General features: G+C 41.6%; 1 protein-coding gene across 1 annotated transcript in view; it reads left to right on the forward strand.

The window, feature by feature from the left end:
- FAT4 (FAT atypical cadherin 4) overlaps positions 1–23493 on the forward strand; it is a 124123-nt gene extending 100630 nt beyond the window's left edge. The window contains 10 exon segments of the mRNA XM_039550876.1: positions 2873–2977; positions 4904–5211; positions 9252–9337; positions 10371–10550; positions 11539–11663; positions 12784–13001; positions 17706–17967; positions 20034–20263; positions 20265–20312; positions 20314–23493. Of these exon segments, the coding sequence (XP_039406810.1) occupies positions 2873–2977; positions 4904–5211; positions 9252–9337; positions 10371–10550; positions 11539–11663; positions 12784–13001; positions 17706–17967; positions 20034–20263; positions 20265–20312; positions 20314–21903 (3152 nt within the window). The 3' untranslated portion in view covers positions 21904–23493.
- Positions 23494–23874: the final 381 nt, after the last annotated feature.

The raw sequence follows: 23874 nt of genomic DNA on the forward strand, positions 1-23874 counted from the left end.
TGCATGCAAGTAGAAATTAGTGTTTTCTGAGACAGACGCTCTGTTCACTGTAAATTAGAGTACATGAGCTGCAGACCTTTATAATGGTGTACCTGAAAACGGAGTCTTGCTTTTCTTTGATTTATTATGTTTTGTCAGCTGCATTTCACTTCATCATGCTGCAAAAGGTAATGTCATTCTTTTCACTGGATAGGATTATAAAGACTGATTACCTCAGAGCATCATTAGGGTTTAAACAATCTGTTATAATTATATCTCTTAATGATGAACAGGTTTTGTTTTTAAAATAATCACTTTCTGGAGGGAATATGCTTGGTGATTTACAGTAGTTGTCTGCCCTTCCTTTGAACCCTTCATTTCCTGTTTTCCAGGATTCATTAAGATGAAGGAATGTAGGTTTGTGAAGTTGTTTCAAATGCAAGATTAGAATATTAGAACAACCACTTTAAAAGATGGACACAGAGAACCACAAAAAACTAAAACTCTCAAATCAGCTGAAATCTTAACTGAAGAGCATTGAGCTGGTATCTGTTCCTGTTACATTTTTCAATTTAAAAAGTCTGAGGAACTTACATTTTTGCATAAGCCCATGCCTGTGATAGCATCAGCTGGAGGTGATGAATGATAAATATTGAATGCTGTCTGTTACCAATTATCCAGCATTCTCCTAATTTTCATGGTCTTCAGAAAAAGATCTTTCTGATGCAGAAGTGAATACCTTGCATCTTTCAGAATTTCAGCTGAGAATTGATCTATAAACTCAGCAAACTGCAGTTTTCATCAAGGCCAGCTTGGATGGGATTTTGAGCAACTTGGTCAAGTGAAAGGTGTCCCTGCCCATGGCAGGGGATTGGAACAAGATGGCTTTTAAAGCCCTTTCCAACCCAAACCATTCTATGATTCTATAATTCTGTTATTCTGAACACACTTCTGTTGGTTTCAAGAACTCTTCAGACAATAGTTAAGCATGAAGAAAATGCTGTTATTCACTGGTTAAAGTAAGTGCAGCTGAAATAAACATCCATATTCTCTTGCCGACTCAGCAAATGTGCCAGCTTTACTGTTAGCTGAGAAAAAGAAGAGTATTTAGTTAGATTGAACTGCAAAAATCTGAGTAAGCCTTATTATCTGCACTTGATTTTTGTGAAAACTAAGCAACATCACTGAGATATTTTAAGCATGTCTGTCTCACTCTTGCTGTGTGCTCTCCTTCATAAGTCAAAGATCTCTACTACGGACCATAAATTGAAAACAAAGAAAGCAGCAAAATCTCACATAAAAAGTTAGCTCATCCTTCAGTCATGCCCATTAGAGAATAAAACATAAATAAATACCCCCAAAGCATAATTAGATTCAGACACTGGAAAAGTTTCCTGGATTTATGGTGCATCTACAAGTGACGTATTAACCACAGGAATCCTCCAGCGCTCCATTTCCATCCTGCTTGCAGTCACACATGGAGAGCTGCTGCTCACATGGAAGAGCTGCTTGCAAACTGTAGGTTAAACTGAAAAGTAGAAGAGAGGGGAAAAAAAAAAGGAGGTTTTCTTCACTAGGTGACTCAAGTTGTGAAACTCTGAAAAAGGTAGCAGAGTTCATAAAGCACAGTCCTGATTTTCTACACTTCTAAGCACCAGTAACCTCTAAGGACTTGCTATTGTGCATTCCTGTCATGGGAGATGTAAAATTAAAAGATATATGTGCCATACAAGAATGGACACCCTCTGTGTAAGCTCATGTTGTACTTTTAACTTAAACATATACATATGGCGTAAGAAATAAAATAATTCATTATCAGTGCAAAAACAAGCATTAAGGCAGTCTTAGCCCTTGGTTTGTGCATATATCCTGGCTGAGATGAAGTTAGGAGAAGTCTGGAAGACTGTGGCTGGTTTTGTGAGGTTTTTGCATTGAAGCAGGGAGGACAATCGTAACAATACTTTGAAGTTTTTGCTGAGCATAGGCAGTGCAGGCTGACACTGCTGGCAAAAAGAAGACAGGGTCCAAGAGTGAGATGTAGTGGAAGTGTTGCTAAACTCATCAAAGCCAAGCAATGAAAACCTTAGAAATGAGGACCAGTATTTTTGTAGTTAATGTTTCCATACAAAGAAAATTTTAGTTTTGTACAAAGAATCCCTGTGTCCATATTTGGCATCTGTTAAAATCTTCACTTTTTCTCTTGGTTCCCTTCCTTGCTGAAATGAATTACATGATTTCAGTTTGTTCTCTGGCAATGATATGTACCACATGTGACAATGTCTGCTTAGGAAAGGACTGTATGCAGAGTAGCTTGTTCTAGGTCCAGAGGACTGTGGTCTCTCTGAGTCAGGAAGGAGGTTGTAATTGATGAGGAAAAATAAGAAAAATCATATAATGTACAACAGCAGGCTGTGTTCAGCACAACCTGCCTGTACAGGGTCCAGCAAGGGTTATCTGTATCTGCTTTGCACTCATGAGTATATTGCATTCAATAGGGAGGGAAAAAAGATACCTTTTTACAGCTTTTTAGTTCATTGTTGCCTTTAATTTCATGATCTCTCTTTTATAGACCCTTTTATAGACTTTAATAAAATAAATAATAAAGTTCAGTTAAATTAAAACAACAGTCCACCCGTACCTATAATCACAATGAGACACTTGAAAAGTAACACTGCTTTCTCTGGGCCACAGATTATGCCTGTGACAGGGCTGGGAGCAGCCCAGCATCCTGTCTTGTGATTCCTCTCTCCATCCCACAGCCAGTCCCTGGCACCCTCTCTCCTGGCCATGTGTTCAGCGTCGGTTCATAACCTCATTACCTACAACACCAGCCTGACTTTCCTAGTGCCCTGAATAGTCTGACCTGGAAATTGCTTTTGTTCCCTCATCACAGGGAAAACGTGTGACTCCACTGTCAACTACTGTGAGTGCAACCCCTGTTTCAATGGTGGGTCCTGCCAAAGCGGGCTGGAGGGGTATTTCTGCCACTGTCCTTTCGGTGAGTACTCTTCTCCTCCTTTCCTCTTCATCTCCCCTTTCCCTATTCATATTTCTATTTAGTTTTACCTGCATAAATGATTTCTGGTTTGAAAATGATTCAAGGTTTGGAAAAACTGGAGGTTTAATTAACTTATTCTTCTTTAAAAGAAAATTTAAAAAGTGATGCGGTCACTACCAATATTTTATTTGTCATTCCTGGTAGCAGCTCCTTTCTCCCTCACACAAAAACATAACAAGATCCAGCCTAAAAATTAGAAAGAGTCTTTCTAGTGATATAAGTGGATAGATAGATACATGTGGATACAAAAATGCTGTTAGCAAGGAATTTTCCTGCTTCTTTCTAAGGCTCTGAGAGACTTTTCTCTCTCAGGAAGATAGTTGCAAAGTTCTGTGAACTATGAACACCTGGGACCTTGCAGAACCTTGTTTATGGTACAGTAGAGAAATATTTTGACAATGGATGTTTTAGGATTTTAGCCAATCAACTCAGAGTTTGGCTGATCCTTTGACCAATTAGACTATGAAGAAAAAAGTCTATAAAAGAGTTTGTAAAATAATTAAATAGATCAATCTTGCTGCACCATTCCTGCCTGCTGGATCTCTCTCCTCTCCTCCCTACGGCTGCAGGATACAGTAATAGATACGTATAACTAACCAAAAGTAAGAATGGATGCTTGAAATCTTTAGATCCACGACCATTGACTTCCTAAAGAAGAAGCTTAGCTCAACCACAGCTGGATCAGGGCTAAAGTACCTTCACCACCAAGAATATCCAAAGTTCAGTGTGAAGGAAGAGGAATGATGATAACAAAGCTCTCCTGATGAGTAACAGGCCCTTTTAGGAGAGCTGAAGAGTAAGACCATTGTAAATAACATCAGTATTTTACATCAGAGAAGCATATAGTAGTGCCAAAATAGTTTCATAATTTTTAGAATTTAATTATCCCAGATTTGGTTTGTGGAATGAACCCAAAAAAAACATAGAACAACATGGATATTTTAAGGTATCATGACACAATTGCAACAAGATTGATTTTGAATACAGATTAATCCAAAATTGTCATTGCTCATATGGAAAAGTATGAAAGTAAACGTAACAGATTAATAAAGAAACCAGAAATGTACAGAAATCATCTACAATGTTTTAAGGTTGTTGAAAACCCTCTCACAAAAGTATCATTCTCAGTATGCATTTGTAACTAATGCTGAATAAGTTTTTCTATTAACATGTGGAATAATTTCTCTATTCCCTTTTATTTCCTTTACTGTACATTTACTCAGTGTTTATTAATTTCCCTTACAGACATAGTCCATTGTAAATGTAACTAATATTCATAAATAAAATCAGGGTTTTTTCCTTATTGTCACTGCAGTGAAAGAAAAATCAAGGGAAATTATGTGACAGAGATCTGTAAAAAACATGTAGAATGCACCAAAATATTCATATCAGTAAAACCATGAAAAGGCATAATGTTTTAATCATACATGCTTATTTCTTAAGTATGAAAAATGAACCACCCAGTGAGAAACAGTTGAGATAACAGCCACAGAGCGAAAAATAAACTCAACTTGCACATTTATTTCCATAACTGGATTAATAAATGCCTGATGATAATTAACAACCATGTCTTGACAGAGCTGTCAAACTGGCTTGTTTTGGTGTTTTCCAAAGAAGTCATAGAGCTCAATGAAATGTTTTTCAATAGATGTATCTATTTGTAACTTATCCTTTGTAACTTGAATTTTTAACTTTAAATACCATGTACCTCAGCACTTGGCTGTGTGTTTTTAATTTTACACCAGAGGTTCCTTAAGGAGCCTGTGCATCACAGCCATGTCGAGTGCACATCGATACTTTGCTCCTGGGAGAATGCACGGTGAGGGAAAAACTCGCCAATCCCAGATTTTGCTTTTCATTTTGCAGGTGTTTTTGGGAATCACTGCGAGCTGAACAGTTATGGATTTGAGGAGCTGTCCTACATGGAGTTCCCCAGTATGGATCCCAACAATAATTACATCTATATAAAGTTTGCCACTATAAAGAGTAACGCCTTGCTGTTGTATAACCACGACAACCAAACTGGAGAGCGGGCAGAATTCCTGGCCCTGGAAATAGCAGAAGGGAGGTTGAGGTTCTCCTACAACCTGGGCAGTGGCACATACAAGCTCACCACAGCCAAGAAGGTGTCTGATGGACAATTCCACACCGTCATTGCCCGCCGGGCTGGAATGGTAAGGAACGCTAAAATGAGCATTTGAGGCAAGTTCAGCCAAATCACTTTGGCTTCCAGGGGAACTCAGAGAAATGTAAATCAGTGACATTGGGTTTGCTAGCAGAAAGTCCAACTTTGGGAAAAACCTCCTTCATTTCTGTCTTATTCCAACTGACTCAAAGCCCTATGGTGGTTTGTTTAGTACGATGATGATAAAGTATAATGAAAAAAACATGTGCAAAATGCCCCCATACTCTCAATGTGAAAAATGAGAGCCAGGAATAATTAATGACATAGATGACTACGCACGGGGCTAATTAACTGGTGTAGATTACAGGGATGATTATCAGGGAATGCTAATTAACCACAGTAATTGCAAAATGCCTCAAAATAATTTTTCTCAACGTTTGGAGAATAGAAGTGGACAAACTTAAAATTCCAGGCATCCTTGACCTTCTTGAGCTAATTCAGAGATTTTACCAATCTCATCAGACTGGGAGCCTGGTTTTCCTCTGTAGCATACATGTAAAGAGTTAAAAGGTGCTACATTAAGAGAATTTTTTTGAGGAGAAGGAGGGAAGTTAATTCTCTCTTTGTCTCCCAGAATGCATCTGAGGTGAGGAACTCTGCCAAAAACTGGGACAACTGATTACCATATGCCTGGCACTCTGACCCCTCTCCTGCCTTCATTTTTTTCTCCAGTAAATGTTTTCTATTCCTCTTCTCTCATTTTTTAATAATATTTCCAAAGCAGAACATAAACCAAATGCTCTTTGAATCCAAGCCAAGTTTTTTGACTCCACAATGTTTGAGTTAGAAATGAAACCAAATCTATTTGCCATCCATAATCAGTAACTATTGCCCAACAGTTCCCTTCTCAGGCAGAAATGGCCAGCATACTTGGAATTCCATATTCTTCCCATGTTTGAAATTAAAGTAATGGAACAGTAATATGTGGTGGGGTTCCCCATTTGGGTTTGTGTATTTCAAGCTAGAAGCAATGAAAGGAATAAAAGCAGTAACTCTTCTACCCAGTGTGTCTCCCCTCTAGTCCTTGAGCCTGGAACTCCAGTTCATAGTGCAAGATCTGATATCTCCATTTGTTCTGCGTGTTGGTCTCTTCTCCCAAGTTAACCAGCAACAGGACAAGAGGAAATGGCCTCAAGTTGCAGCAGGGGAGGTTTAGATTGAGTATTAGGAAAGCTTCCCCAGAAGGGTCGTCAATGCCTGGAACAGGCCACCCAGGGAAATGGTTGAGTCACCATCCCTGGAGGTATTAAAAAGATGTGTAGATGTGGCAGCTGGGGACATGGTTTAGTGGTGGCCTTGATAGTGCTTGCGAGTGGTTGGATTCTTAGAGATCTTTTCCATCATAAAGGATTCTATGGTTCTGTGAAATCCCCTCTTCAGCTGGATTTCCAAATCCAATTTGTGTGTGTTCGTAGGACTTACATATCCAAATAAGATGAAAGGTAATTGTGATGTTGAGCAATGACTTTGATTTAATGTTACTTGATATCAGATATCAATTTGCATCTTGCAAATTTAATAATGTACATCACAGCTTCTTAAGCCCAAAGGTGCACCTTAATTTTGAGATGTACCAGGTTCCCATTTTAGTAACTAAAGTAGAATGTTACTTCTATAAATAAGATTTAAATGGCTAAGTATAGGGGCACACAGTAAAAGTTACAACAAATAAATGAAGTACACTGAAGAAAAAAAAAACAGGGAAAGAAAATGTTTTACTTGTCAGTGTGCCAGAGGACTATAGAAGAAGAGAGAACGTAAAAAGGGCTATTTATAGAAAATTTCAGCTATGAATGCTTCAGGCTGAAAGTAAACATTTAAGACAACCTATACCTTTATGGGAATTTTTTTTGCTTGTTTTGTTTTTAATGTTTAAACCTTTTCAGTAATGTTTACAAACAGTATGTGAAGAGAATTGCCTTTGTCTTAGATATTTCTGCTACAGGAAAAATGTTTCCCAGGTGTCCAAAACTGTATAAAATAGGCCCCCTTCAGGATTCCAAATCTGTCATTTCCTACAGCACAGTGGGATTTTATCGGAAACTGGTAAAATCATTAAGTTGTCACTCCTGAGCTATTGCAGAGTGACAGGATAGAAAGGCTCATAATGTGGCAAGGTAACTGTAGAGTAATGCTTAAGTAACAAGCAGGAACATTTGACTAACATTAGAAAATAGATTGTATGAACTCTGGTCCAAGTAAAATATATTCTCAAATATCCAGCCCTTCAGCTGGGGTTGGAGCTTGGCTTGCAGAGCACATAGCAATGTAAGTTAGGGAGATTATGCTGATTGAGCTAAGAACAAAAAACTCATTTCAGTTTTTGTTGTTGATGTTCTGAAGGAAAATATGTATGCATGTGGTGGCATACAGAGCAGCCAGCTTATTATTCTTCCTCTGAATTGTTTCATTTACACAGGGCTATAATCTGCCTTGGAACTGCAGACTGACATTTCTTGGGAGAAGCACTTTGCTCATTTGTATGGAAAGAAATTCAAGATAAGCTCTCATTAAAAATAGCAAATTGAACAATTTAATCGTACTGAAGGGCATGATTTAGGACTAAGAACTCTGAATTTATTTGGTCAATACAGTGTGTCAGCTTGCAGCATGTATTTGGAACTAGCATGGACAATCTGTGGGGAGTTCAACAGGCTGTTGTTAGCAAACTTATTTGCAGGCAGTAGAAAAAACCTCTGCAGAGTAATGATGTACTGATAGCCAGTGCTGCTTGCTCAGCTCCCATAGAGTAATCTAAATCAAAATATAAACCCAGGCACTTTTAAAGGTGGCGTTTGATTTAAATTTGCTGTAAAACTGTACCACACATCTAGCTGAAACATGAGGAGATGCACATTGTGGAGATTATGTTTATTTTTCTGAAAATTTGTTTTAAAGAATAACTAACCTTCAGGGTTGGTTGGTTTTTTTTTTTCTTTCAGCGCATCTGTTATTAATAAATCACTGTGGGGACAATTCTTTGCTAAATAAGGAATAAAATAAAAACTTCTTTTTAAATCAGCAGGAGTTATTTCATGATTTTAGGGACAACTTTGGTTAGACTTTTATACATTACACATAGAAGTGCCATGAGTAGCTTTAGTGTAAATAAGTTGGATGGGTAGTCACAGAATCACAGAATGGTTTGGGTTGGAAGGAACCTGAAAGATCATCTGGTTCCAGCCCCCCTGCTGTGGGCAGGAACACCTTCCACTAGACCAGGTTGAGGCAACCTCGTTGTCTGGGACTTGATGGCTTGGGGATAAAAATAATAATAGTAATAATAACGAGTAAGACAGCTGTAAGTACTGATAATGCCTGGCCCTTCTCTAAACATCAGCTCAGTCACACTCTCGGTGTCCAGATGCTTCTCCATTATCAAAGTTGAGATCCCTCATGACCTCTTAGTCACGGGGTTACTTTAAGCAGGTCCATTTGGTTACTTTTTGAGTTTTATTAAGTGGTTGGATATTATTTATTACTGGTAATCTCAGTGTTCCTACTCCCAGGATTATTATTTTTTAACTAGTAATCTAACTGTTTGTACTCCCAGCTTTTGTAACATGCTTCTTATCAAGCTCACTATGTTTAATGTCATGGTCAAGGCCGTGAAAGAACACCCTTTGTGATTGGAGGGAGCAGGTTTTTGCTCAGATTATCTGAACCATATCAGGAATAGGATACAGTACAAGCCAAAATAACTGCACTTTCAAGGAGTAAAGCAAACAAATATGAAAGAAATCCTCCCCAAATGTGAAAAACTGATGTTTAACTGCTTCTGTGTATGAAGCAGACAGTTGGCTCCACACCTGTTCTTACCCATACCTTGGTGGTGTCCTCGCTGTGCTGGTGGAGTATGGAGTTGAGCAGTGGCTCTGAAGCACCCTGCAATCCTGAGTGACATCATAATATACAAGTACTCCCTTCTAGACAAGTCCTTGATATGATACACTTAAGCATAGCTAGTTCATGTGGCTGGGGACTAAAGCCTTGTAACATTCAGCATATTTGTGTGCATGCCTTTTGCAGGCAGCATCCCTGACGGTGGATTCCTGCTCTGAGGATCAGGAGCCAGGCTACTGCACTGTTAGCAACGTTGCTGTTTCAACTGACTGGTAAATATTTCTTTATTTTTGTGGGGTTACTTTGGGGTTTGGGTGGGATTTTTTTGGAGTCAAATTAAAAGTAAAATTAAAAAGAAATCTCCCTGTAAAGCCAGAGAAAGTTGGAGTAATGATAAGGCTCCCAAGAGTCAGTTTCTTCCATCTTTGCGGAAGCAAACTGGGTTTTATACGTGTGCTGCTACTTGTTAGGTCAGGCTGCATTTCTGCATGGAACTGGATCATAACAAGGAGTTTGCTCAGAAATCCGCAGTTCCTGACACCATCTCTGTCCCCAGGCTCTGGTGGCAGTCCAGAAATGCATGGCCATGAGTAGCCTGTACTGTGGTGTAAATGAGGATATGATCTATTGCCTAATGGTTTGAGGTCATGTATTTATTTAAATTGCACCTTTCATTTCTCATAAAGACATAGGAAATAAAATCACCTTATTACTGCTGTCTTTAAAAAAAATACTGAGTAATTACTTTGACATTGTTTTCAGGTGTTTTCTGTTACAGTTTTGAGTTCATAAACAGTGTCCAGTAAAGAAAACAAACTTTATTCTGTATTTACTGTAACTAACTCAGTAGCCTTTGGGTTGCATCTTTGGAAATAACAATAACTTTAATCCCAATCACTTTGGCTAATTTCTTACAATAATCACAATCATGTTTCCTGCCACACAGGGTTTCTCTGCCAGCGGAGGTATTATATCTTAGCAAAACAATGAGTCTGTCTTCCTGCTGTTTAAGTATCACCTAATATCTAAATTATAGTTGGGTACAAAGCCTTATTCTTTGTGATCTCAAGCACACTGCTCAGTCAAGTGAATAGAAATTTTGACACGCAAACTGAATGTTAATTTAGAGTCATACCCACTACAACTGTTCAAGTGCTATTGATCTCTCTGTCTCCCCTTCTAAATGTAAAATACCAATTTGGGAAGAGGAATTTTAGCTGCAGGCTGTAGCTGATGGTTGCAGTTCCTGTGCTGTCATCACTATCCTAATGTCTGGTACTGATTAGTTATTTTTCTCTTTTACAGGACACTCGATGTACAACCAAATCGAGTTACTGTAGGTGGTATCAGGTCCGTAGAGCCCATCCTTCAGAGGAGAGGACAGGTGGAAAGCCATGATTTTGTGGGCTGCATAATGGAGTTTGCAGTCAACGGACGTCCCCTGGAGCCCAGCCAGGCTTTGGCAGCTCAAGGAATCTTAGATCAGTACGTCTGCTATATATGGGATCAAATGGACCCCGTTTGCAATAAAGGAAGCTGTCATGAATGCTGTTCCATTCAGACACCAATAGATATTTCACGTTAGAAAAAAATTACTTTAAAACCTACTGTAAAATGAGAAAAATGTAGGAAGAAAGTGAATTTGGGTGGCAGGTTCACTAAAGATTACAGAGTCTTCAAAAAAGCAGCATCATTACATTTCTACTGTCTATGATTATTCAAGTTGCTTTGCAGGCTGAAATTGAGTAGCCGCTGTTCTCGGGTTTCTTTATAAATTCCAACTGGGTTTGACTATACTCATACTGTTTGCTAACCCTCTACTCCCTTTTATTTCCTCTTAATCCACCATGTCTGTTCTCTCACTTTGCCTCTCAAGTGTCACAGAATTTCCCTCATACCCTCCGAGTGATCTTTCAGAAATGCTGAACTATTTGATTCTATTGTTTTTTCCACCTCAGTATTTGAAGTCACAGTTGTAGCAATAATGTCAGTCTTCCATCCAGATTTCCTATTCACGCTTCCTCTCTCAACCCCCATGTTTGCCCTGCTCATTGTAAGGCAAAGGCTCTGGCAGTCTGCAGCATAAAAAAATGTCTAAAAAAGTTTCATCTCCCTTGCATAACAGATAATGGGAGTTTGGCTGTCTCTGAATTCCTTCCTCTTTTGTAAGACTGTCATAACTTGATGCTGAAAATTGGGATCTGCTTAGAAACTTGAGCTGTCTACAGAGGTTCTTAGAATTGCACATTGGTTTTGGGTTGGAATGGACCTTAAAGATCCTTTTGCTAGACCAGGTTGCTCAGAGTCCCATCCAACTGGCCCTGAACACTTCCAGGGATGGGAAGAAGAGCCATTTTTGAATCTCTGAGGGGTAGAAAGGCAGTACCATTTAAACACAGGATGCTTCCCAGCATGTTTGCTCTGCTTATTTGTGCGCACATCCTTCAGCATCTACTCATCTGATTTCTTTCAGGTGTCCCAGACTGGAAGGTGCCTGCACAACCAGCCCCTGCCAACATGGTGGCACTTGTGTGGATCAGTGGTCGTGGCAGCAGTGTCACTGCAAGGATGGACTGACAGGAAAGCACTGTGAAAAATGTGAGGAGGAGGTTTCACTGTCTTTAACACACATCTAACTGTGGCTCAGCCAAAGGCCATTAAGAGTTTCTTTTCATGGCCATGGGATAATGAATTCTGTAAAATAATGAAAGTAAGCACCATGTTGCCTCTTAAGCAGTTTAAAAGTCCACAATGGACTGTTGTCCTTTCATGAGCTAAAAATGGCAACAACTTAAATACATAATATTTTCTGGTCTGTATATCACATTTCTGGTAACTTGCACTCATTTAAAGTCCTGCTTCCCAATAACATATAATCCATAACTAAAATAAAGGTATCCCATAGGAGGGATTTGTCTGCTATGGGGAGGTAAGAGGGTAAGTGAAAACCCCTTCACGTAAACACTGAGTTCATGTGCTTATGGCTTCTCCAAACTGAAGTCCTTTTCATCAAATTTACTGTGGATTATATGCAAGAAAATATTGTAAATGTAAATGAAAACAAGGCATTTACACTCGGGGGTGATTAACTCTCATAGGAGTAGCCCTGTAAATCAATACAGGATTGTCCAGGAGAGCAAAGTGATTTATTTACGTGTAGTTGTAGTATAATGACTGGGCTTTGTTTTTTTACATGTCCCATTATTGTTTAGCTGATTTATATGCTTTTATTGCACCAGTTTACAAAAGAATTTAGCCATAATTTTAACAGCATCTGGTAGTCAATGCTCTGCCTTTTTTATTCACTTTTTTTTTATGCCATAACAAATAGAAAGTCATTATCTCTGCCCTGAAGAGCTTAGAGTTCAATATATCATGAAACCCTGCTTGCAGTAATGGAAACAGTAACATCCCTGAGAAGGAATTACAGTTCTGAGAGCCAAATTTTTTTCTCTACTCCCTCACTTGTTCCCTAGTGAGTTTTAATTTACTATTGACTGATAGCAGCAGTAAATTACTCGCATACTCCCACTCTCAAACACACGTTCTGGTGGAAGCCAAAGAACAGAGGGGCTGCAATTGCCATTCACTCCTGCTCCCCCAATGACCTGCTCTGAACTTGATCTCTGCTCCGAGGGAAAGCGGTCGCGGTTAGGTAGAGATGATGGCTGGAGCTGTGATGAGCTGCATGCTCAATGCTTCCCTGTTCTTGTCCCAGATATTACTGCTGACACGGCCCTGTCACTGGAAGGCAAGGGACGGCTCGACTACCACATGAGCCCCAACAAGAAGCGGGACTACCTGATGAGACTTGGGGCTCGGGGCGCTGGCGAGGGCCCCCCCAGCGTGGAGCGCTTGGAAGTGAAGTTCAGGACAAGGAGTGAGAACGGAGTTTTACTCCACGTCCAAGAAAGCAGCAACTTCACTACCGTGAAGGTAAGATTACAGCTAATGCCGAGTTGGATTTGATTGGACTGCCTATGTGCAGTGATCAAAATCGCGTTTTTCCATTACTCTTGCTGTTTCCTTTATAAAATAGTAGGTCTTTAACTGAACCTAGGCACTGCTCCAGTATCATTCATCTTCTCAGCAATTCCCTTCCTATTTGCCAAGGTATCAGAAGATCTTGATGGTTTTGTATCTAATCAGTTTTGTCTAGACTCCAAATAGTGACTGCTTTAAGGCGGTGAGAACGGTGCTCATTGCCATGGTTATTATCATCATTACACTTTACAGAACAAATCATTTTGTTATTGGCCTTTTATCTCTGATTTTTTGAGCCTTGAACCCAGACGCTCCTTAAGCTAGCAAATGATTGCCAAAAGGTTTTCATTAATTCCTACCAACATGGCTCAAGCTTATCAAACTAGGAAGTGAGGGATAACTTGAATTCATGAGCTTACTCACAGACTAGTGTCAATATCAAATTATTTTGGCATACATAGCTGAATTAATGATTCAAATGCCACACTGCTTTGGGGTTTTTTGTTGTTTCTTCTTTCCTCAAAGAGCTTATTGCTGCAGGAGTTACCTTTCTCAAGAGAAAGCGACGGTTCGGTTCCTGGCGATGACTCAGTCCATTTACTCATAACTCTAAATGAGTACAGCAGTGATGTTGGCAAGCCCCTTTATTGGATTGGTGTAAGCTCCAAGTTTCCTTGACTGCTGCAAGGCTTTCCAAGTTTTTCTTCCCTGACTTTTAGAGAAATTCATACAGAAATTCACACTTTCTAAGCTTCAGCCCCATGGATATTCTCCACCTGCCTAGTCAAGAGTTACAAAGCTTTCCTGACACACCGGCTGCATTTAAGAAGCAAGTCTGCACTACTTCCCTGGCATATGTTTTTACCACATCATTTCATAGGAAGTTTCTGCCTCGCTCATATTAGCAGATAAGATCTCATTATTTTGACTTCTGGAGAGAAAAAACTTTTTTCTTCCCCCTAGCAGAATTTGCTAGGTGATCTCTCCAAGCATTATTGAAAAAAAAAAAAAGAGAGAGAACTAATTGCCTTTCCTGGCTAGAAGCACTGGTGCTGTGTTTATGCAAACACTCATGTTATTGTTAATATTGGTGAAGTTATACAAGCAAGCAGAGGGTGTCAAGTCCCAGCCCCAGCTGTGCAAGGGCAGAGAGCAGAGGTTTGCCTAGTACCAGATGCAGAAGTTTGAGGAAGGAGAGGTAACATCAGCATGCCGGTTGTTGCCAAGCAGTTCCCAGGTGATGCTAGTTAGTAAAACTGTAGTAATTTAACTGTAGCTAGTACAGTATAGCCTCTGCACTGCTCCTCATTCCCAGAGTATATATCATGATGAGTATTTCCCTCAGTGGTGGCCCGAGATGCCAGTGAAGCCAACCCAGCAAAGTTCTTCTTGTCATCTCCATCTGCTGCCAGTGCAGAAGTTGGGCTTTAGGGACCTGTCGTAACAATTCTTGTCAGTCTCTAAAACAGACAATTTTATAACTTGATTTTTGGGTCTTTTGATATGCTTGTTATCCAAAGTATTAGCATTCAGAGAAAACCTGCCATGTGTTTTTAATATTAAACTGTGCTAGGGAAAAGCTATGAGTCCTGTGTCTACTTTCATGCCTTCACATTTTTTCCTCTTGTAGCTAATTGGTTTTGGTGTAGCTGGGATTGGGGTAAAACTAGAGAATCTCAGACCCACTCAGACTGTGAGCAGTTGAGTCACTAAATGATGGATCTAAACTTCCCCCAAAGAACCCAAGAGGGGGCTTTATGATATAAAGGCATCCTTAATCCATGAAAGATAGAAAATATTTCAGGTTACATTAAATAATGGTCAAATTCAGATGGAAAATGCTTCCTCCAAAATCCACAACAAGGAAGAAGGTGAATGATTCCTTTTCACGAAGGCTCTTCGTCACAGCTTATTTTCCTACAAGTGCATATTGCAAGTAATTCAGTTAGAAGAAATGGGATAAATACGGCAGGTTAAAGGTGAAATTGCCTGTCTTGTCTTGCTCTGTCTGGAAATGTCGTCTACAATCAGATTAAATTAGCATAAATGGAGCTCTAAGATCTCTGAATTGTACGGGTGGAGGATGTGGATTACATGTTACCTACATGAGCTAACAGATCTCTGTGTGAGGGTGGTGAGGCCCTGGCACAGGTTGCCCAGAGAAGCTGGGGATACCCCAACCCTGGAAGTTCTCAAGGCCAGGTTGGATGGGGCATTAAACAACCTGATCCAGTGGAAGGTGTCCCTGCCCATGGCAGAGGGGCTGGAACTGGATGATCTTTAAGGCCCCTTGGAGCCCAAACCATTCCATGGTCCTATGCATATATCAAGTTGTAGGAATTAATCAGAACATAACCATTTTAAATGACATCCCATTTGATGAGCTATAAATCTGTAAAGGCTAGTGCTCAGTTCTAAGACAAATGGAAACCAATTTGTTCAGTAAATGAGACTCGGAATATTAGTAAAGTTGAATCAGCCCTGTAGTTAGGAATATGTTTGCTTTAGTGGTTCACTCTTTTCATTATATTCTACTTGTCAGTTGCTCAGCCATTTAAATAAAACCCAGAAATTCGTGTTACTCAATACTGTCAGCATCAGCCTTTGTTTCAAATTTAGAAACATGTTCTGCTTCAAGGCACCAAGAAGAATATTCCTTATCTTTTCCTGGTTGAAGCAGTCATGGACCAGTCTTGTCTCTGGAAATTTTCTTTTCCAAATTCCCCTAGTATGTTATTTATTGAGTCTGTTAGCATTAGTCACGTGCAGTTTTAAAGAAACAGAGAAATAGGGTTAAAGAATCATAAATCAGTATGGAAAAGTATCTGACAGGTAAAGTTGCTGACAGGTAAATAATTCTACAGTTCTTTTTTAAGGTGGAATTAAAAATTTCAATTCCATGCTCAGTCTTCCCTTAAGCTTGGAGGGTATTGTCTGGCATGGTGTTTTCCTTTCTGTTTACATAAAGACCAAAATACAAGGCAGTATTTTTTATGGGGCATTAAAGACAGAGTAAGACATAACAAACCACTTACAGGTTGTAGACATAAATATATGTATATATTTGTCTCAGTCAACCTTTTTATAAGTGGTTATGGGAAATGGTGTTTAATATGTTTTAATAGTCTGTGTGGCTGCATTTGTAAATGTGGGATTTTCCTTGGGCTGTGTGATAGTTTAGACACATGCCACTTTGTGTTTTATCAGTAACAAAAGCATCTTGTCTCCGAGGGCAGCTTTATCGAACAATACACTTTCAAAGAGTCCAAATTACTGCCTTCAGAAATGAAGTGGATGCACATATTAACCATTGTATCCTCCATCCAAATGGAATACGTGCTAGATGCATTCATTCAGGCTGCTGCCAAGACACGAGCATGGTCTTACAGCCTTATTAAAGCTGGAGTGTCTGAACAAAGTCCTCAGCTTGCATCACCGGAGAAGCAAATCCAGAACATTTAACAGTTTCTGGAAACGAGAGCAGCATTCTTGTAGCCGGTGTGTCACCTCGCAGTTCTTCCCAGGTGAACCTTATTTTTCCTGGAACAAAGGATGCAAGGCTTTGAGAGCTTTCAGCAAACCTGGGGCTTTGACCTTTCCTGGACTCTGCCTGTGCACGTCCCGCACGCTCGTGGTACGGATCTCGGACTGCCCGAGCCGCGGTGGGGAACACGGGACGGAGAGCACTTGTTCTGTTTAATAGGTGTGACCAAACGTGCAGAGCACAGAAGGAAACTTGCAGCAAGTTTCAGAGCCATCCTACGTGAGCTTACACAAGTCTGTACACCCTCAGGAGGTCAGCTGACATACCCAAATTCATGCAGGATTTGAGAAACCAGCAAGGTTGGATGTTGGGGATTCTTTTTAAGCTCCTACATCTTAAATGCAGAATTTGTACTAATCTCATTTGGGATCGTAATAAGAGGTTTGAAATCCCGCATCTCATGATTCAGTAGAATTGTGAGGCATCATTCTTAAGAGAAAAAGCCAAAATATTCTTCCTTTTTTCCCCTAGCAGTTCACAAGTTTTAAAGCAGTTTGCTCAAGAAAGCACTAGTTGAAAATTCTTACAAAATCATGCACTTTGCAACTCTTCAGAAAGTTTTCCGAAATACAACTGGTTTTCTGCAAAATACCAATTAACAGAAAAAGCAGATATGAAATGGGACTCTTGCTCAAGCCCTGCCATGCCTTATGCATTCCTACTGTGTTGTAATAAAAACTGGATGCAATTTTCTTGGGCAAGGACAACATCTGTTCACTCTGCAAAGCATTTTCCACACTTGCATTGAAGAAGGAGGAAGAATTATTCTTTCTCTGATTAAAATGTGTTGTCATGTGCATGCCCTATAGCTGGCTTCTCAATAGGATTAGCCAGGGAATGAGTGGGTGGCAGCTCTCTAAGATGCAGTTTTTCTGCAGAAGTTTCTACAATGTGATGTATTTAATTCTGGCCAAATTTTTAGTACTAAATAATTAATGCCTTTTTAGTACAAAGCAATTATTTGGGGAAAAATATACCCACCCTAGCTTTCTGTTACACCAGAGCTACATGTTACTGTAGCTGTACTGAGTAGGCATCACACTGGCTATGTTGTGTAGGAGTTGTTACGGGACACCATCTTAAAATTACACATCCTGTGTTCTTCTGACCAGATAAAAGGTGGGAAGGTGCACTACATATCCGATGCTGGAGTTGCTGGGAAAGTGGAAAGGAACATCCCTGAGGTGTATGCTGCAGATGGCCAGTGGCACTCGGTCCTCCTGGAGAAGAACGGCTCTGCCACCGTCCTGTCGGTGGACAGGACTCACAGCCGGGACATTCTCCATGCCACACAAGACTTCGGGGGGCTGAATGTCCTCACCATTTCTCTAGGAGGAATTCCATCCAGCCAACCCTTCAAGAGCACAGTTGCAGGTAATTTTAATTTTTTTTTTTTTAATAGAGTGCACATAAGCAGATTTGAACAGAGTGTCTGTTTGCTTTAAGGTTGCCCAAACTGTTTATCAGTAATTAGTATATATCCATCCTTTGCAAATTGAATGAGCAAGGATTACAGACCTTGTTCCTTTAGTACACACTGCAGGCTTGTTGTTTCCAAAAGCAGGCACTCCATCTGCAGGGCTTCTTTGAGACAGGGAGGTTGCTTGTCTGTACATCAGTTGTTATATTTTTGTTCCCCTAATGGAGAAGAAAGGATCTATTCTTTACCTGAGTCAGAATGTGGAAAATCAAAGCAAATCTTTCATTTGGGCAAAAATGCTAAACAAAAACCTTACAGGGATTTGGTAAGTACTGAAGGATTTAGCCTGTTATTAATATGATTAAAATATTTTATGCAACTCCAACTTCCTCCTGCTTTATCCTGCTGTCAAATGAAGAACAGGATTTATTTCTGAGCAACAGAAACCAAGAACAGTAAGGAATCACCCTCTGACTGATGTCTAGCTGCTAAGAAGTAAATCAGTCTCCCTTAAGAGTTAAAGTTACTGTCTCAAACCCTGGCAAAAGAAGTAGATAACACATATTTGATACAATTTCCCAAGTGCTAAGTAAAGATGGAAGTGATTTTTAGCTGCAAAATGTGAGATACTCCAGACAATACAGATGTATTTTTCACATATTTTATACTGAAAAATCTTCCTTGCTTCATGAATTGTGACCAGACAAAGTATTTTTGAGTGGAGCAAGTTCACACTTTACACTAGTGTATTGTGAATATGTATGAAATGTGGTACGAAATCATGTGGATGCTGTGCTGACCTTTATCCTTTTTACACGTATGTTTTATGAGCAGCGTGTACATGGAAAAAGCAGAGGCTTGTAGGAAAACTGGAACAAGGAAAATTGAGGACACTAACCTCTCACCACTGCCCAATGCTGTGGCAGACAAATTAGAAATGTCTGGCTTCCATTAAGCACACACAGTCCAAAAGCTCTTATTCATATGATTTTGTTTTATTTTATTTTAATATTGGGTTACATTGTGTAGGACATACCAAGGATTTACAAGGCGCTGGTATAAAACTCTTCATGAACTCAAGAGTCAAAAATATCTGCAGTGCTGTTAAAGGCAGACAACACACGAAGGTGACAGGGCTGTGAAGTTGGTGTGTCCAATAAAGTTTCCAAATCCAGGTAGATGTGACAAATTCCCCCTTGCTGTTTATCACATCACTACTGCAAGGAACCACCACACATGCAGCAAGGTGATCATCACTTTTGCCTGGACTCCCACCTGAACCTAAATCTTCAGCTCTGAGGATTATAAACCTTTAATACCATCTCGTACAACTCGAGTGGATTTGCTATTTCATGACAGAGTGGTATCCATCTCTTGTACCATTTTGCCACAGCTCCAAGCAAGGATCACTGTAAGGTTGCACTACCTCAAAACCCTTCCGGAAAGGATTTAGTCTGGGGAACACAGAGAATTATTAGGCTGGTAAAAGACTGGATTTTCCTGTGACCTCACTCAACCACTGCACAGAGCCTGGGGATAATTCCATCTCCCTGGGCTCTCACAGCACTAAAACTTGTTGTAGGGTAGAACTGGAACCGAGATATGGGAAGTTTGGGAAAAGGCCACTCAAGATTCAGGGATATAAAAGCATTGTCGTGAATTTAGGAGATGGTAAGACAAGAGAAGACTTAGCAGTAGCATGATAGGCAAACTCAAATAATGTTTGGTGCTAGCACAGCCAAGCCAGCTGCCCACAGGTTTCTCTGCGGAAATGATAAGAAGTTTTAGAAATATGGGAAGATGTGGATACAAAAGCATTTCAGTATATTGAATGAAGTCGTTAGAAGGCATATTTATTCAAATTCAATTTAAAGACATTAAGTACTGTTAGAATAGATGTTTCCCTATAGCAACCATGTGAACTCTTGGCCTATATACTGAACAGCGGAGCCTGTACTGTGCTGTTGACAGTGCATACTCAGCCTTCAGCCCCCAACATGACTGTCCCTCTTTCTCCTAGGCTTCGACGGCTGCATTTCCTACATCAAGTACGGCGGCGAGAGCCTTCCCTTCGCCGGCAAGCACAGCCTCGCCACGCTGTCCAAGACAGACCCCTCGGTGAAGATCGGCTGCCGCGGCCCCAACGTGTGCGCCAGCAGCCCCTGCTGGGGCGAGCTGATGTGCATCAACCTCTGGTTCGCCTACCAGTGCGTGCCTGCGGGCGCCTGTGCCTCCAGCCCCTGCCACAACGGGGGGCAGCTGCGAGCCCGGGCCCCACGCCGGCTTCACCTGCAGCTGCCCCCGAGGCGTACGCGGGACGGACGTGCGAGACCGTGGTGGCCTGCCTGGGCGTCCTGTGTGCCCCTGGCCACGAGTGTCGGGCGGGCATCGGCGGGGGCCACGTGTGCCTGCCGTCGCCGCACCCCACCGAGCTGTCCCTGCCGCTCTGGGCCGTGCCGGCCATCGTGGGCAGCTGCGCCACGCTGCTGGCGCTGCTGGTGCTCAGCCTCATCCTCTGCAACCAGTGCCGGGGGAAGAAGGCAAAGGGGCCGAAGGAGGAGAAGAAAACAAAGCAGAAGAAGAAAAAAGGCAGCGAGAATGTGGCGTTTGATGACCCTGACAACATCCCGCCCTATGGTGATGACATGACTGTCAGGAAGCAGCCCGAGGGGAACCCGAAACCTGATATCATCGAAAGGGAAAACCCTTACCTCATCTACGACGAGACGGACATCCCACACACCACGGAGACGATCCCCAGCGCCCCTCTGGCCTCCCCCGAGCCCGAGATCGAGCACTACGACATCGACAACGCCAGCAGCATCGCCCCCTCCGACGCCGACATCATCCAGCACTACAAGCAGTTCCGGAGCCACACTCCCAAGTTCTCCATCCAGAGGCACAGCCCGCTGGGCTTCGCGCGGCAGTCCCCCATGCCCCTGGGCGCCAGCAGCCTGACCTACCAGCCCGCCTACGGGCAGGGCTTGAGGACAACGTCCCTAAGCCACTCGGCGTGCCCCACTCCCAACCCCCTGTCTCGGCACAGCCCCGCACCCTTCTCCAAATCCTCGACGTTCTACAGGCACAGCCCGGCCAGGGAGCTGCACCTCGCCATCAGGGAAGGGAGCCCGCTGGAGATGCACGGCGATGTCTGCCAGCCCGGCATCTTCAACTACGCCACTCGGCTGGGGAGGAGAAGCAAGAGCCCACAGACCATGGCGAGCCACAGCTCCCGCCCGGGAAGCCGCCTGAAGCAGCCCATAGGGCAGATCCCGCTGGAGACGTCTCCTCCGGTGGGGCTGTCCATCGAAGAGGTGGAGAGACTGAACACCCCTCGCCCCAGGAACCCCAGCATCTGCAGCGCAGACCACGGCCGCTCCTCTTCGGAGGAGGACTGCCGGAGGCCTCTGTCCCGGACGAGGAACCCGGCCGACGGCATTCCCGCTCCCGAGTCCTCCTCCGACAGCGACTCGCACGAGTCCTTCACCTGCTCCGAGATGGAGTACGACCGGGATAAGCCCGTGGCGTACACCTCCAGGATGCCCAAGTTATCCCAGGTCAACGAGTCCGACGCGGACGACGAGGACAACTACGGCTCCAGGCTGAAGCCCCGGCGGTACCCGGGGCGCCGCGGCGAGGGCGGGCCCGTGGGGGCACAGGCAGCCGGCGCCGGGGAGAGCTCCCTGCCCGGGAAGCTGGGGCAGCAAGCGGGAAGCTTCAACTGGGACAACCTCTTGAACTGGGGCCCGGGCTTTGGGCATTATGTGGATGTTTTCAAAGATTTGGCATCGCTTCCTGAAAAAACAGCAGCAGCAGCAGTGAGTGAAGACAGCAAAGGTGGTACAGCGAAGCCTGTTCCCAAGGAAGGGGAGGCAGAACAGTATGTATAGGCTTTGTCTCCTGGTATTGCCACAGTGCAAAGCCGCAGGGCCTGCTCAAACCATTATATGGTTGTAGAAAAGCCAAGGTCAGCATCTGAACCCCAGGCCAGTCTGGTTGGAGGAGACTTTAAAAATAATAACCATTATGCTGCTGAAAGAGACTTAAGACATTTTTAATTTAATTATGCTTGGATGAATTTATTTCTCCTGCATGCATTGTATTTGCAAACCAGATATTCGGCATGCAGCCTTTGGAAAGGGTTTCCTATTTACCATTGTTTGGTTCGTGATTCTTAAATTAATAATGCTTTGTTCTGAAAATGAACTAATTTTTTGTTCCAGTTGTGAAGGATGTGCATATTGTCTCCAGCTACTAACATGTTTTACGATGCAAGAGTACTGAGGATTTCATTTTCCTTAAGAAGCGCATGGAAGTAAGATGGTGAATGAAGGAATTACAGTAGTGAGGTGTCTCAGAAAATGTAGTTACCATATCCTGCAGTTGCTCACATGTGACTTTATGGATGAAATCAGCTTGAATAATTGCTGGCAACAGTGCTTGCTGTAAGTCTTATTCCATACAAGAGGTGCTAGAAGCAGCTCAAGCCAGTCAGCACTTTAGGATTTTTTTTTTTCTTTTCAGTTTGTTTATTTGTTTGTTTCAGGTTCCTTTCTCTTTTTTTCTTTTTTTTTTTTTTTTTTTTGTTGGTTGGTTGGTTTGTTATTTTTGAACAAAGTTGTGTGAGAGCTTCTGAATCTCTATGAAATGTTTTTGGGGATGCTTACTTAATCCTGGTCCCTTCCTGCCCCCCCCCCACCGCCCCCTCAGTGATTCCTGATGGTCATTTGTCAGCCCAGCCCAGCCCCCTGGCTTACAGCAGCAAGGGACAAACCTCTCCATTCCCACATCTCTTGGCCTCTCAGCTTGGCTGTGCTGCTGAAGCAGCCTGTGCTTCTCCCCTGATTCCATTTCCCCATCTGTACCGTGGAAAGGTAGGAAAAACACTTAGTTCCCTGCCTCACAGGGTGTTGTGAGGGCTAATTAGTTAACTCATCTGAAGTGCTTCAACATTATAAAGCACTATAATAAGTATTATCATAGTTATTATTAAAGCACTGCCTAGCCTCTGTGACCTTGGAGTGGCATTTTCTGCATTCTATGATTTTCTATGATGGAAACTTTGAAGAATTATTTATTGTATAGAAAATTACTGCACTCTAGCATTTTGGAGCGGATATGAGGGAAAACTACTTGTAGATTCATTAATGTAGCTTACCAGTTGCCCCCAGTTCCCTAAAGTTGTAGGTAAAATAGAACCTCACAAAGTTCTTACGTCTTCATGCAGATCTGATGAACCTATTGTACTGTGTAAAAACTTCAATTTTTTTTTTTTTTTACCTAAGCTGTGTTTTTATATCAATATTTTCCTATGCTGAATAGTTTTCTTACTTTCAGGGAAGGTAAGAAAAATACTTTTTTTACATTTGTTACTTATGTAACATCCATATTTTTCACATTTTGATAAAATTGTAACATACTGTATGCTTTCTACCTGTAAATGCCAATAATAGAATTAAAATATTTATTTAAAATCTTTAGTGTGTGTTATTGGAAACCTTTTGTCTTTTCTCTCTAATTTCCACTCCTTGATCTTCGCTTTTGGGTTTAAGTTATAAGGTTTTTAAGCTATATAAACTTTTTAATCGGAAAACAGGCTTTGAGAAGCAAGTACCTATCTCAGGAAGACGGAGAAGAGTATCATGAGGTTGTTGAGCCTAAGATAGTGTCCAAAAGTACCAAATCTACTTTCACATTTCTAATAAAATAATAAAAACTGTATTTTAGTCTGTAGGGTTTTATCAGCAGCAACTGGTTTCACATTTTTTAACCATGATTTCCACCTCTGCTCCAAGCTGGAGCTTTCCAGTACACAGACAGTGAGGAGTGTGAGAACAAGAGCTTTCTGTCATAAAGCAGCA

This window comes from Corvus cornix, chromosome 4 (genome assembly GCF_000738735.6).
Source record: "Corvus cornix cornix isolate S_Up_H32 chromosome 4, ASM73873v5, whole genome shotgun sequence".
NCBI classification, from domain to species: domain Eukaryota; kingdom Metazoa; phylum Chordata; class Aves; order Passeriformes; family Corvidae; genus Corvus; species Corvus cornix.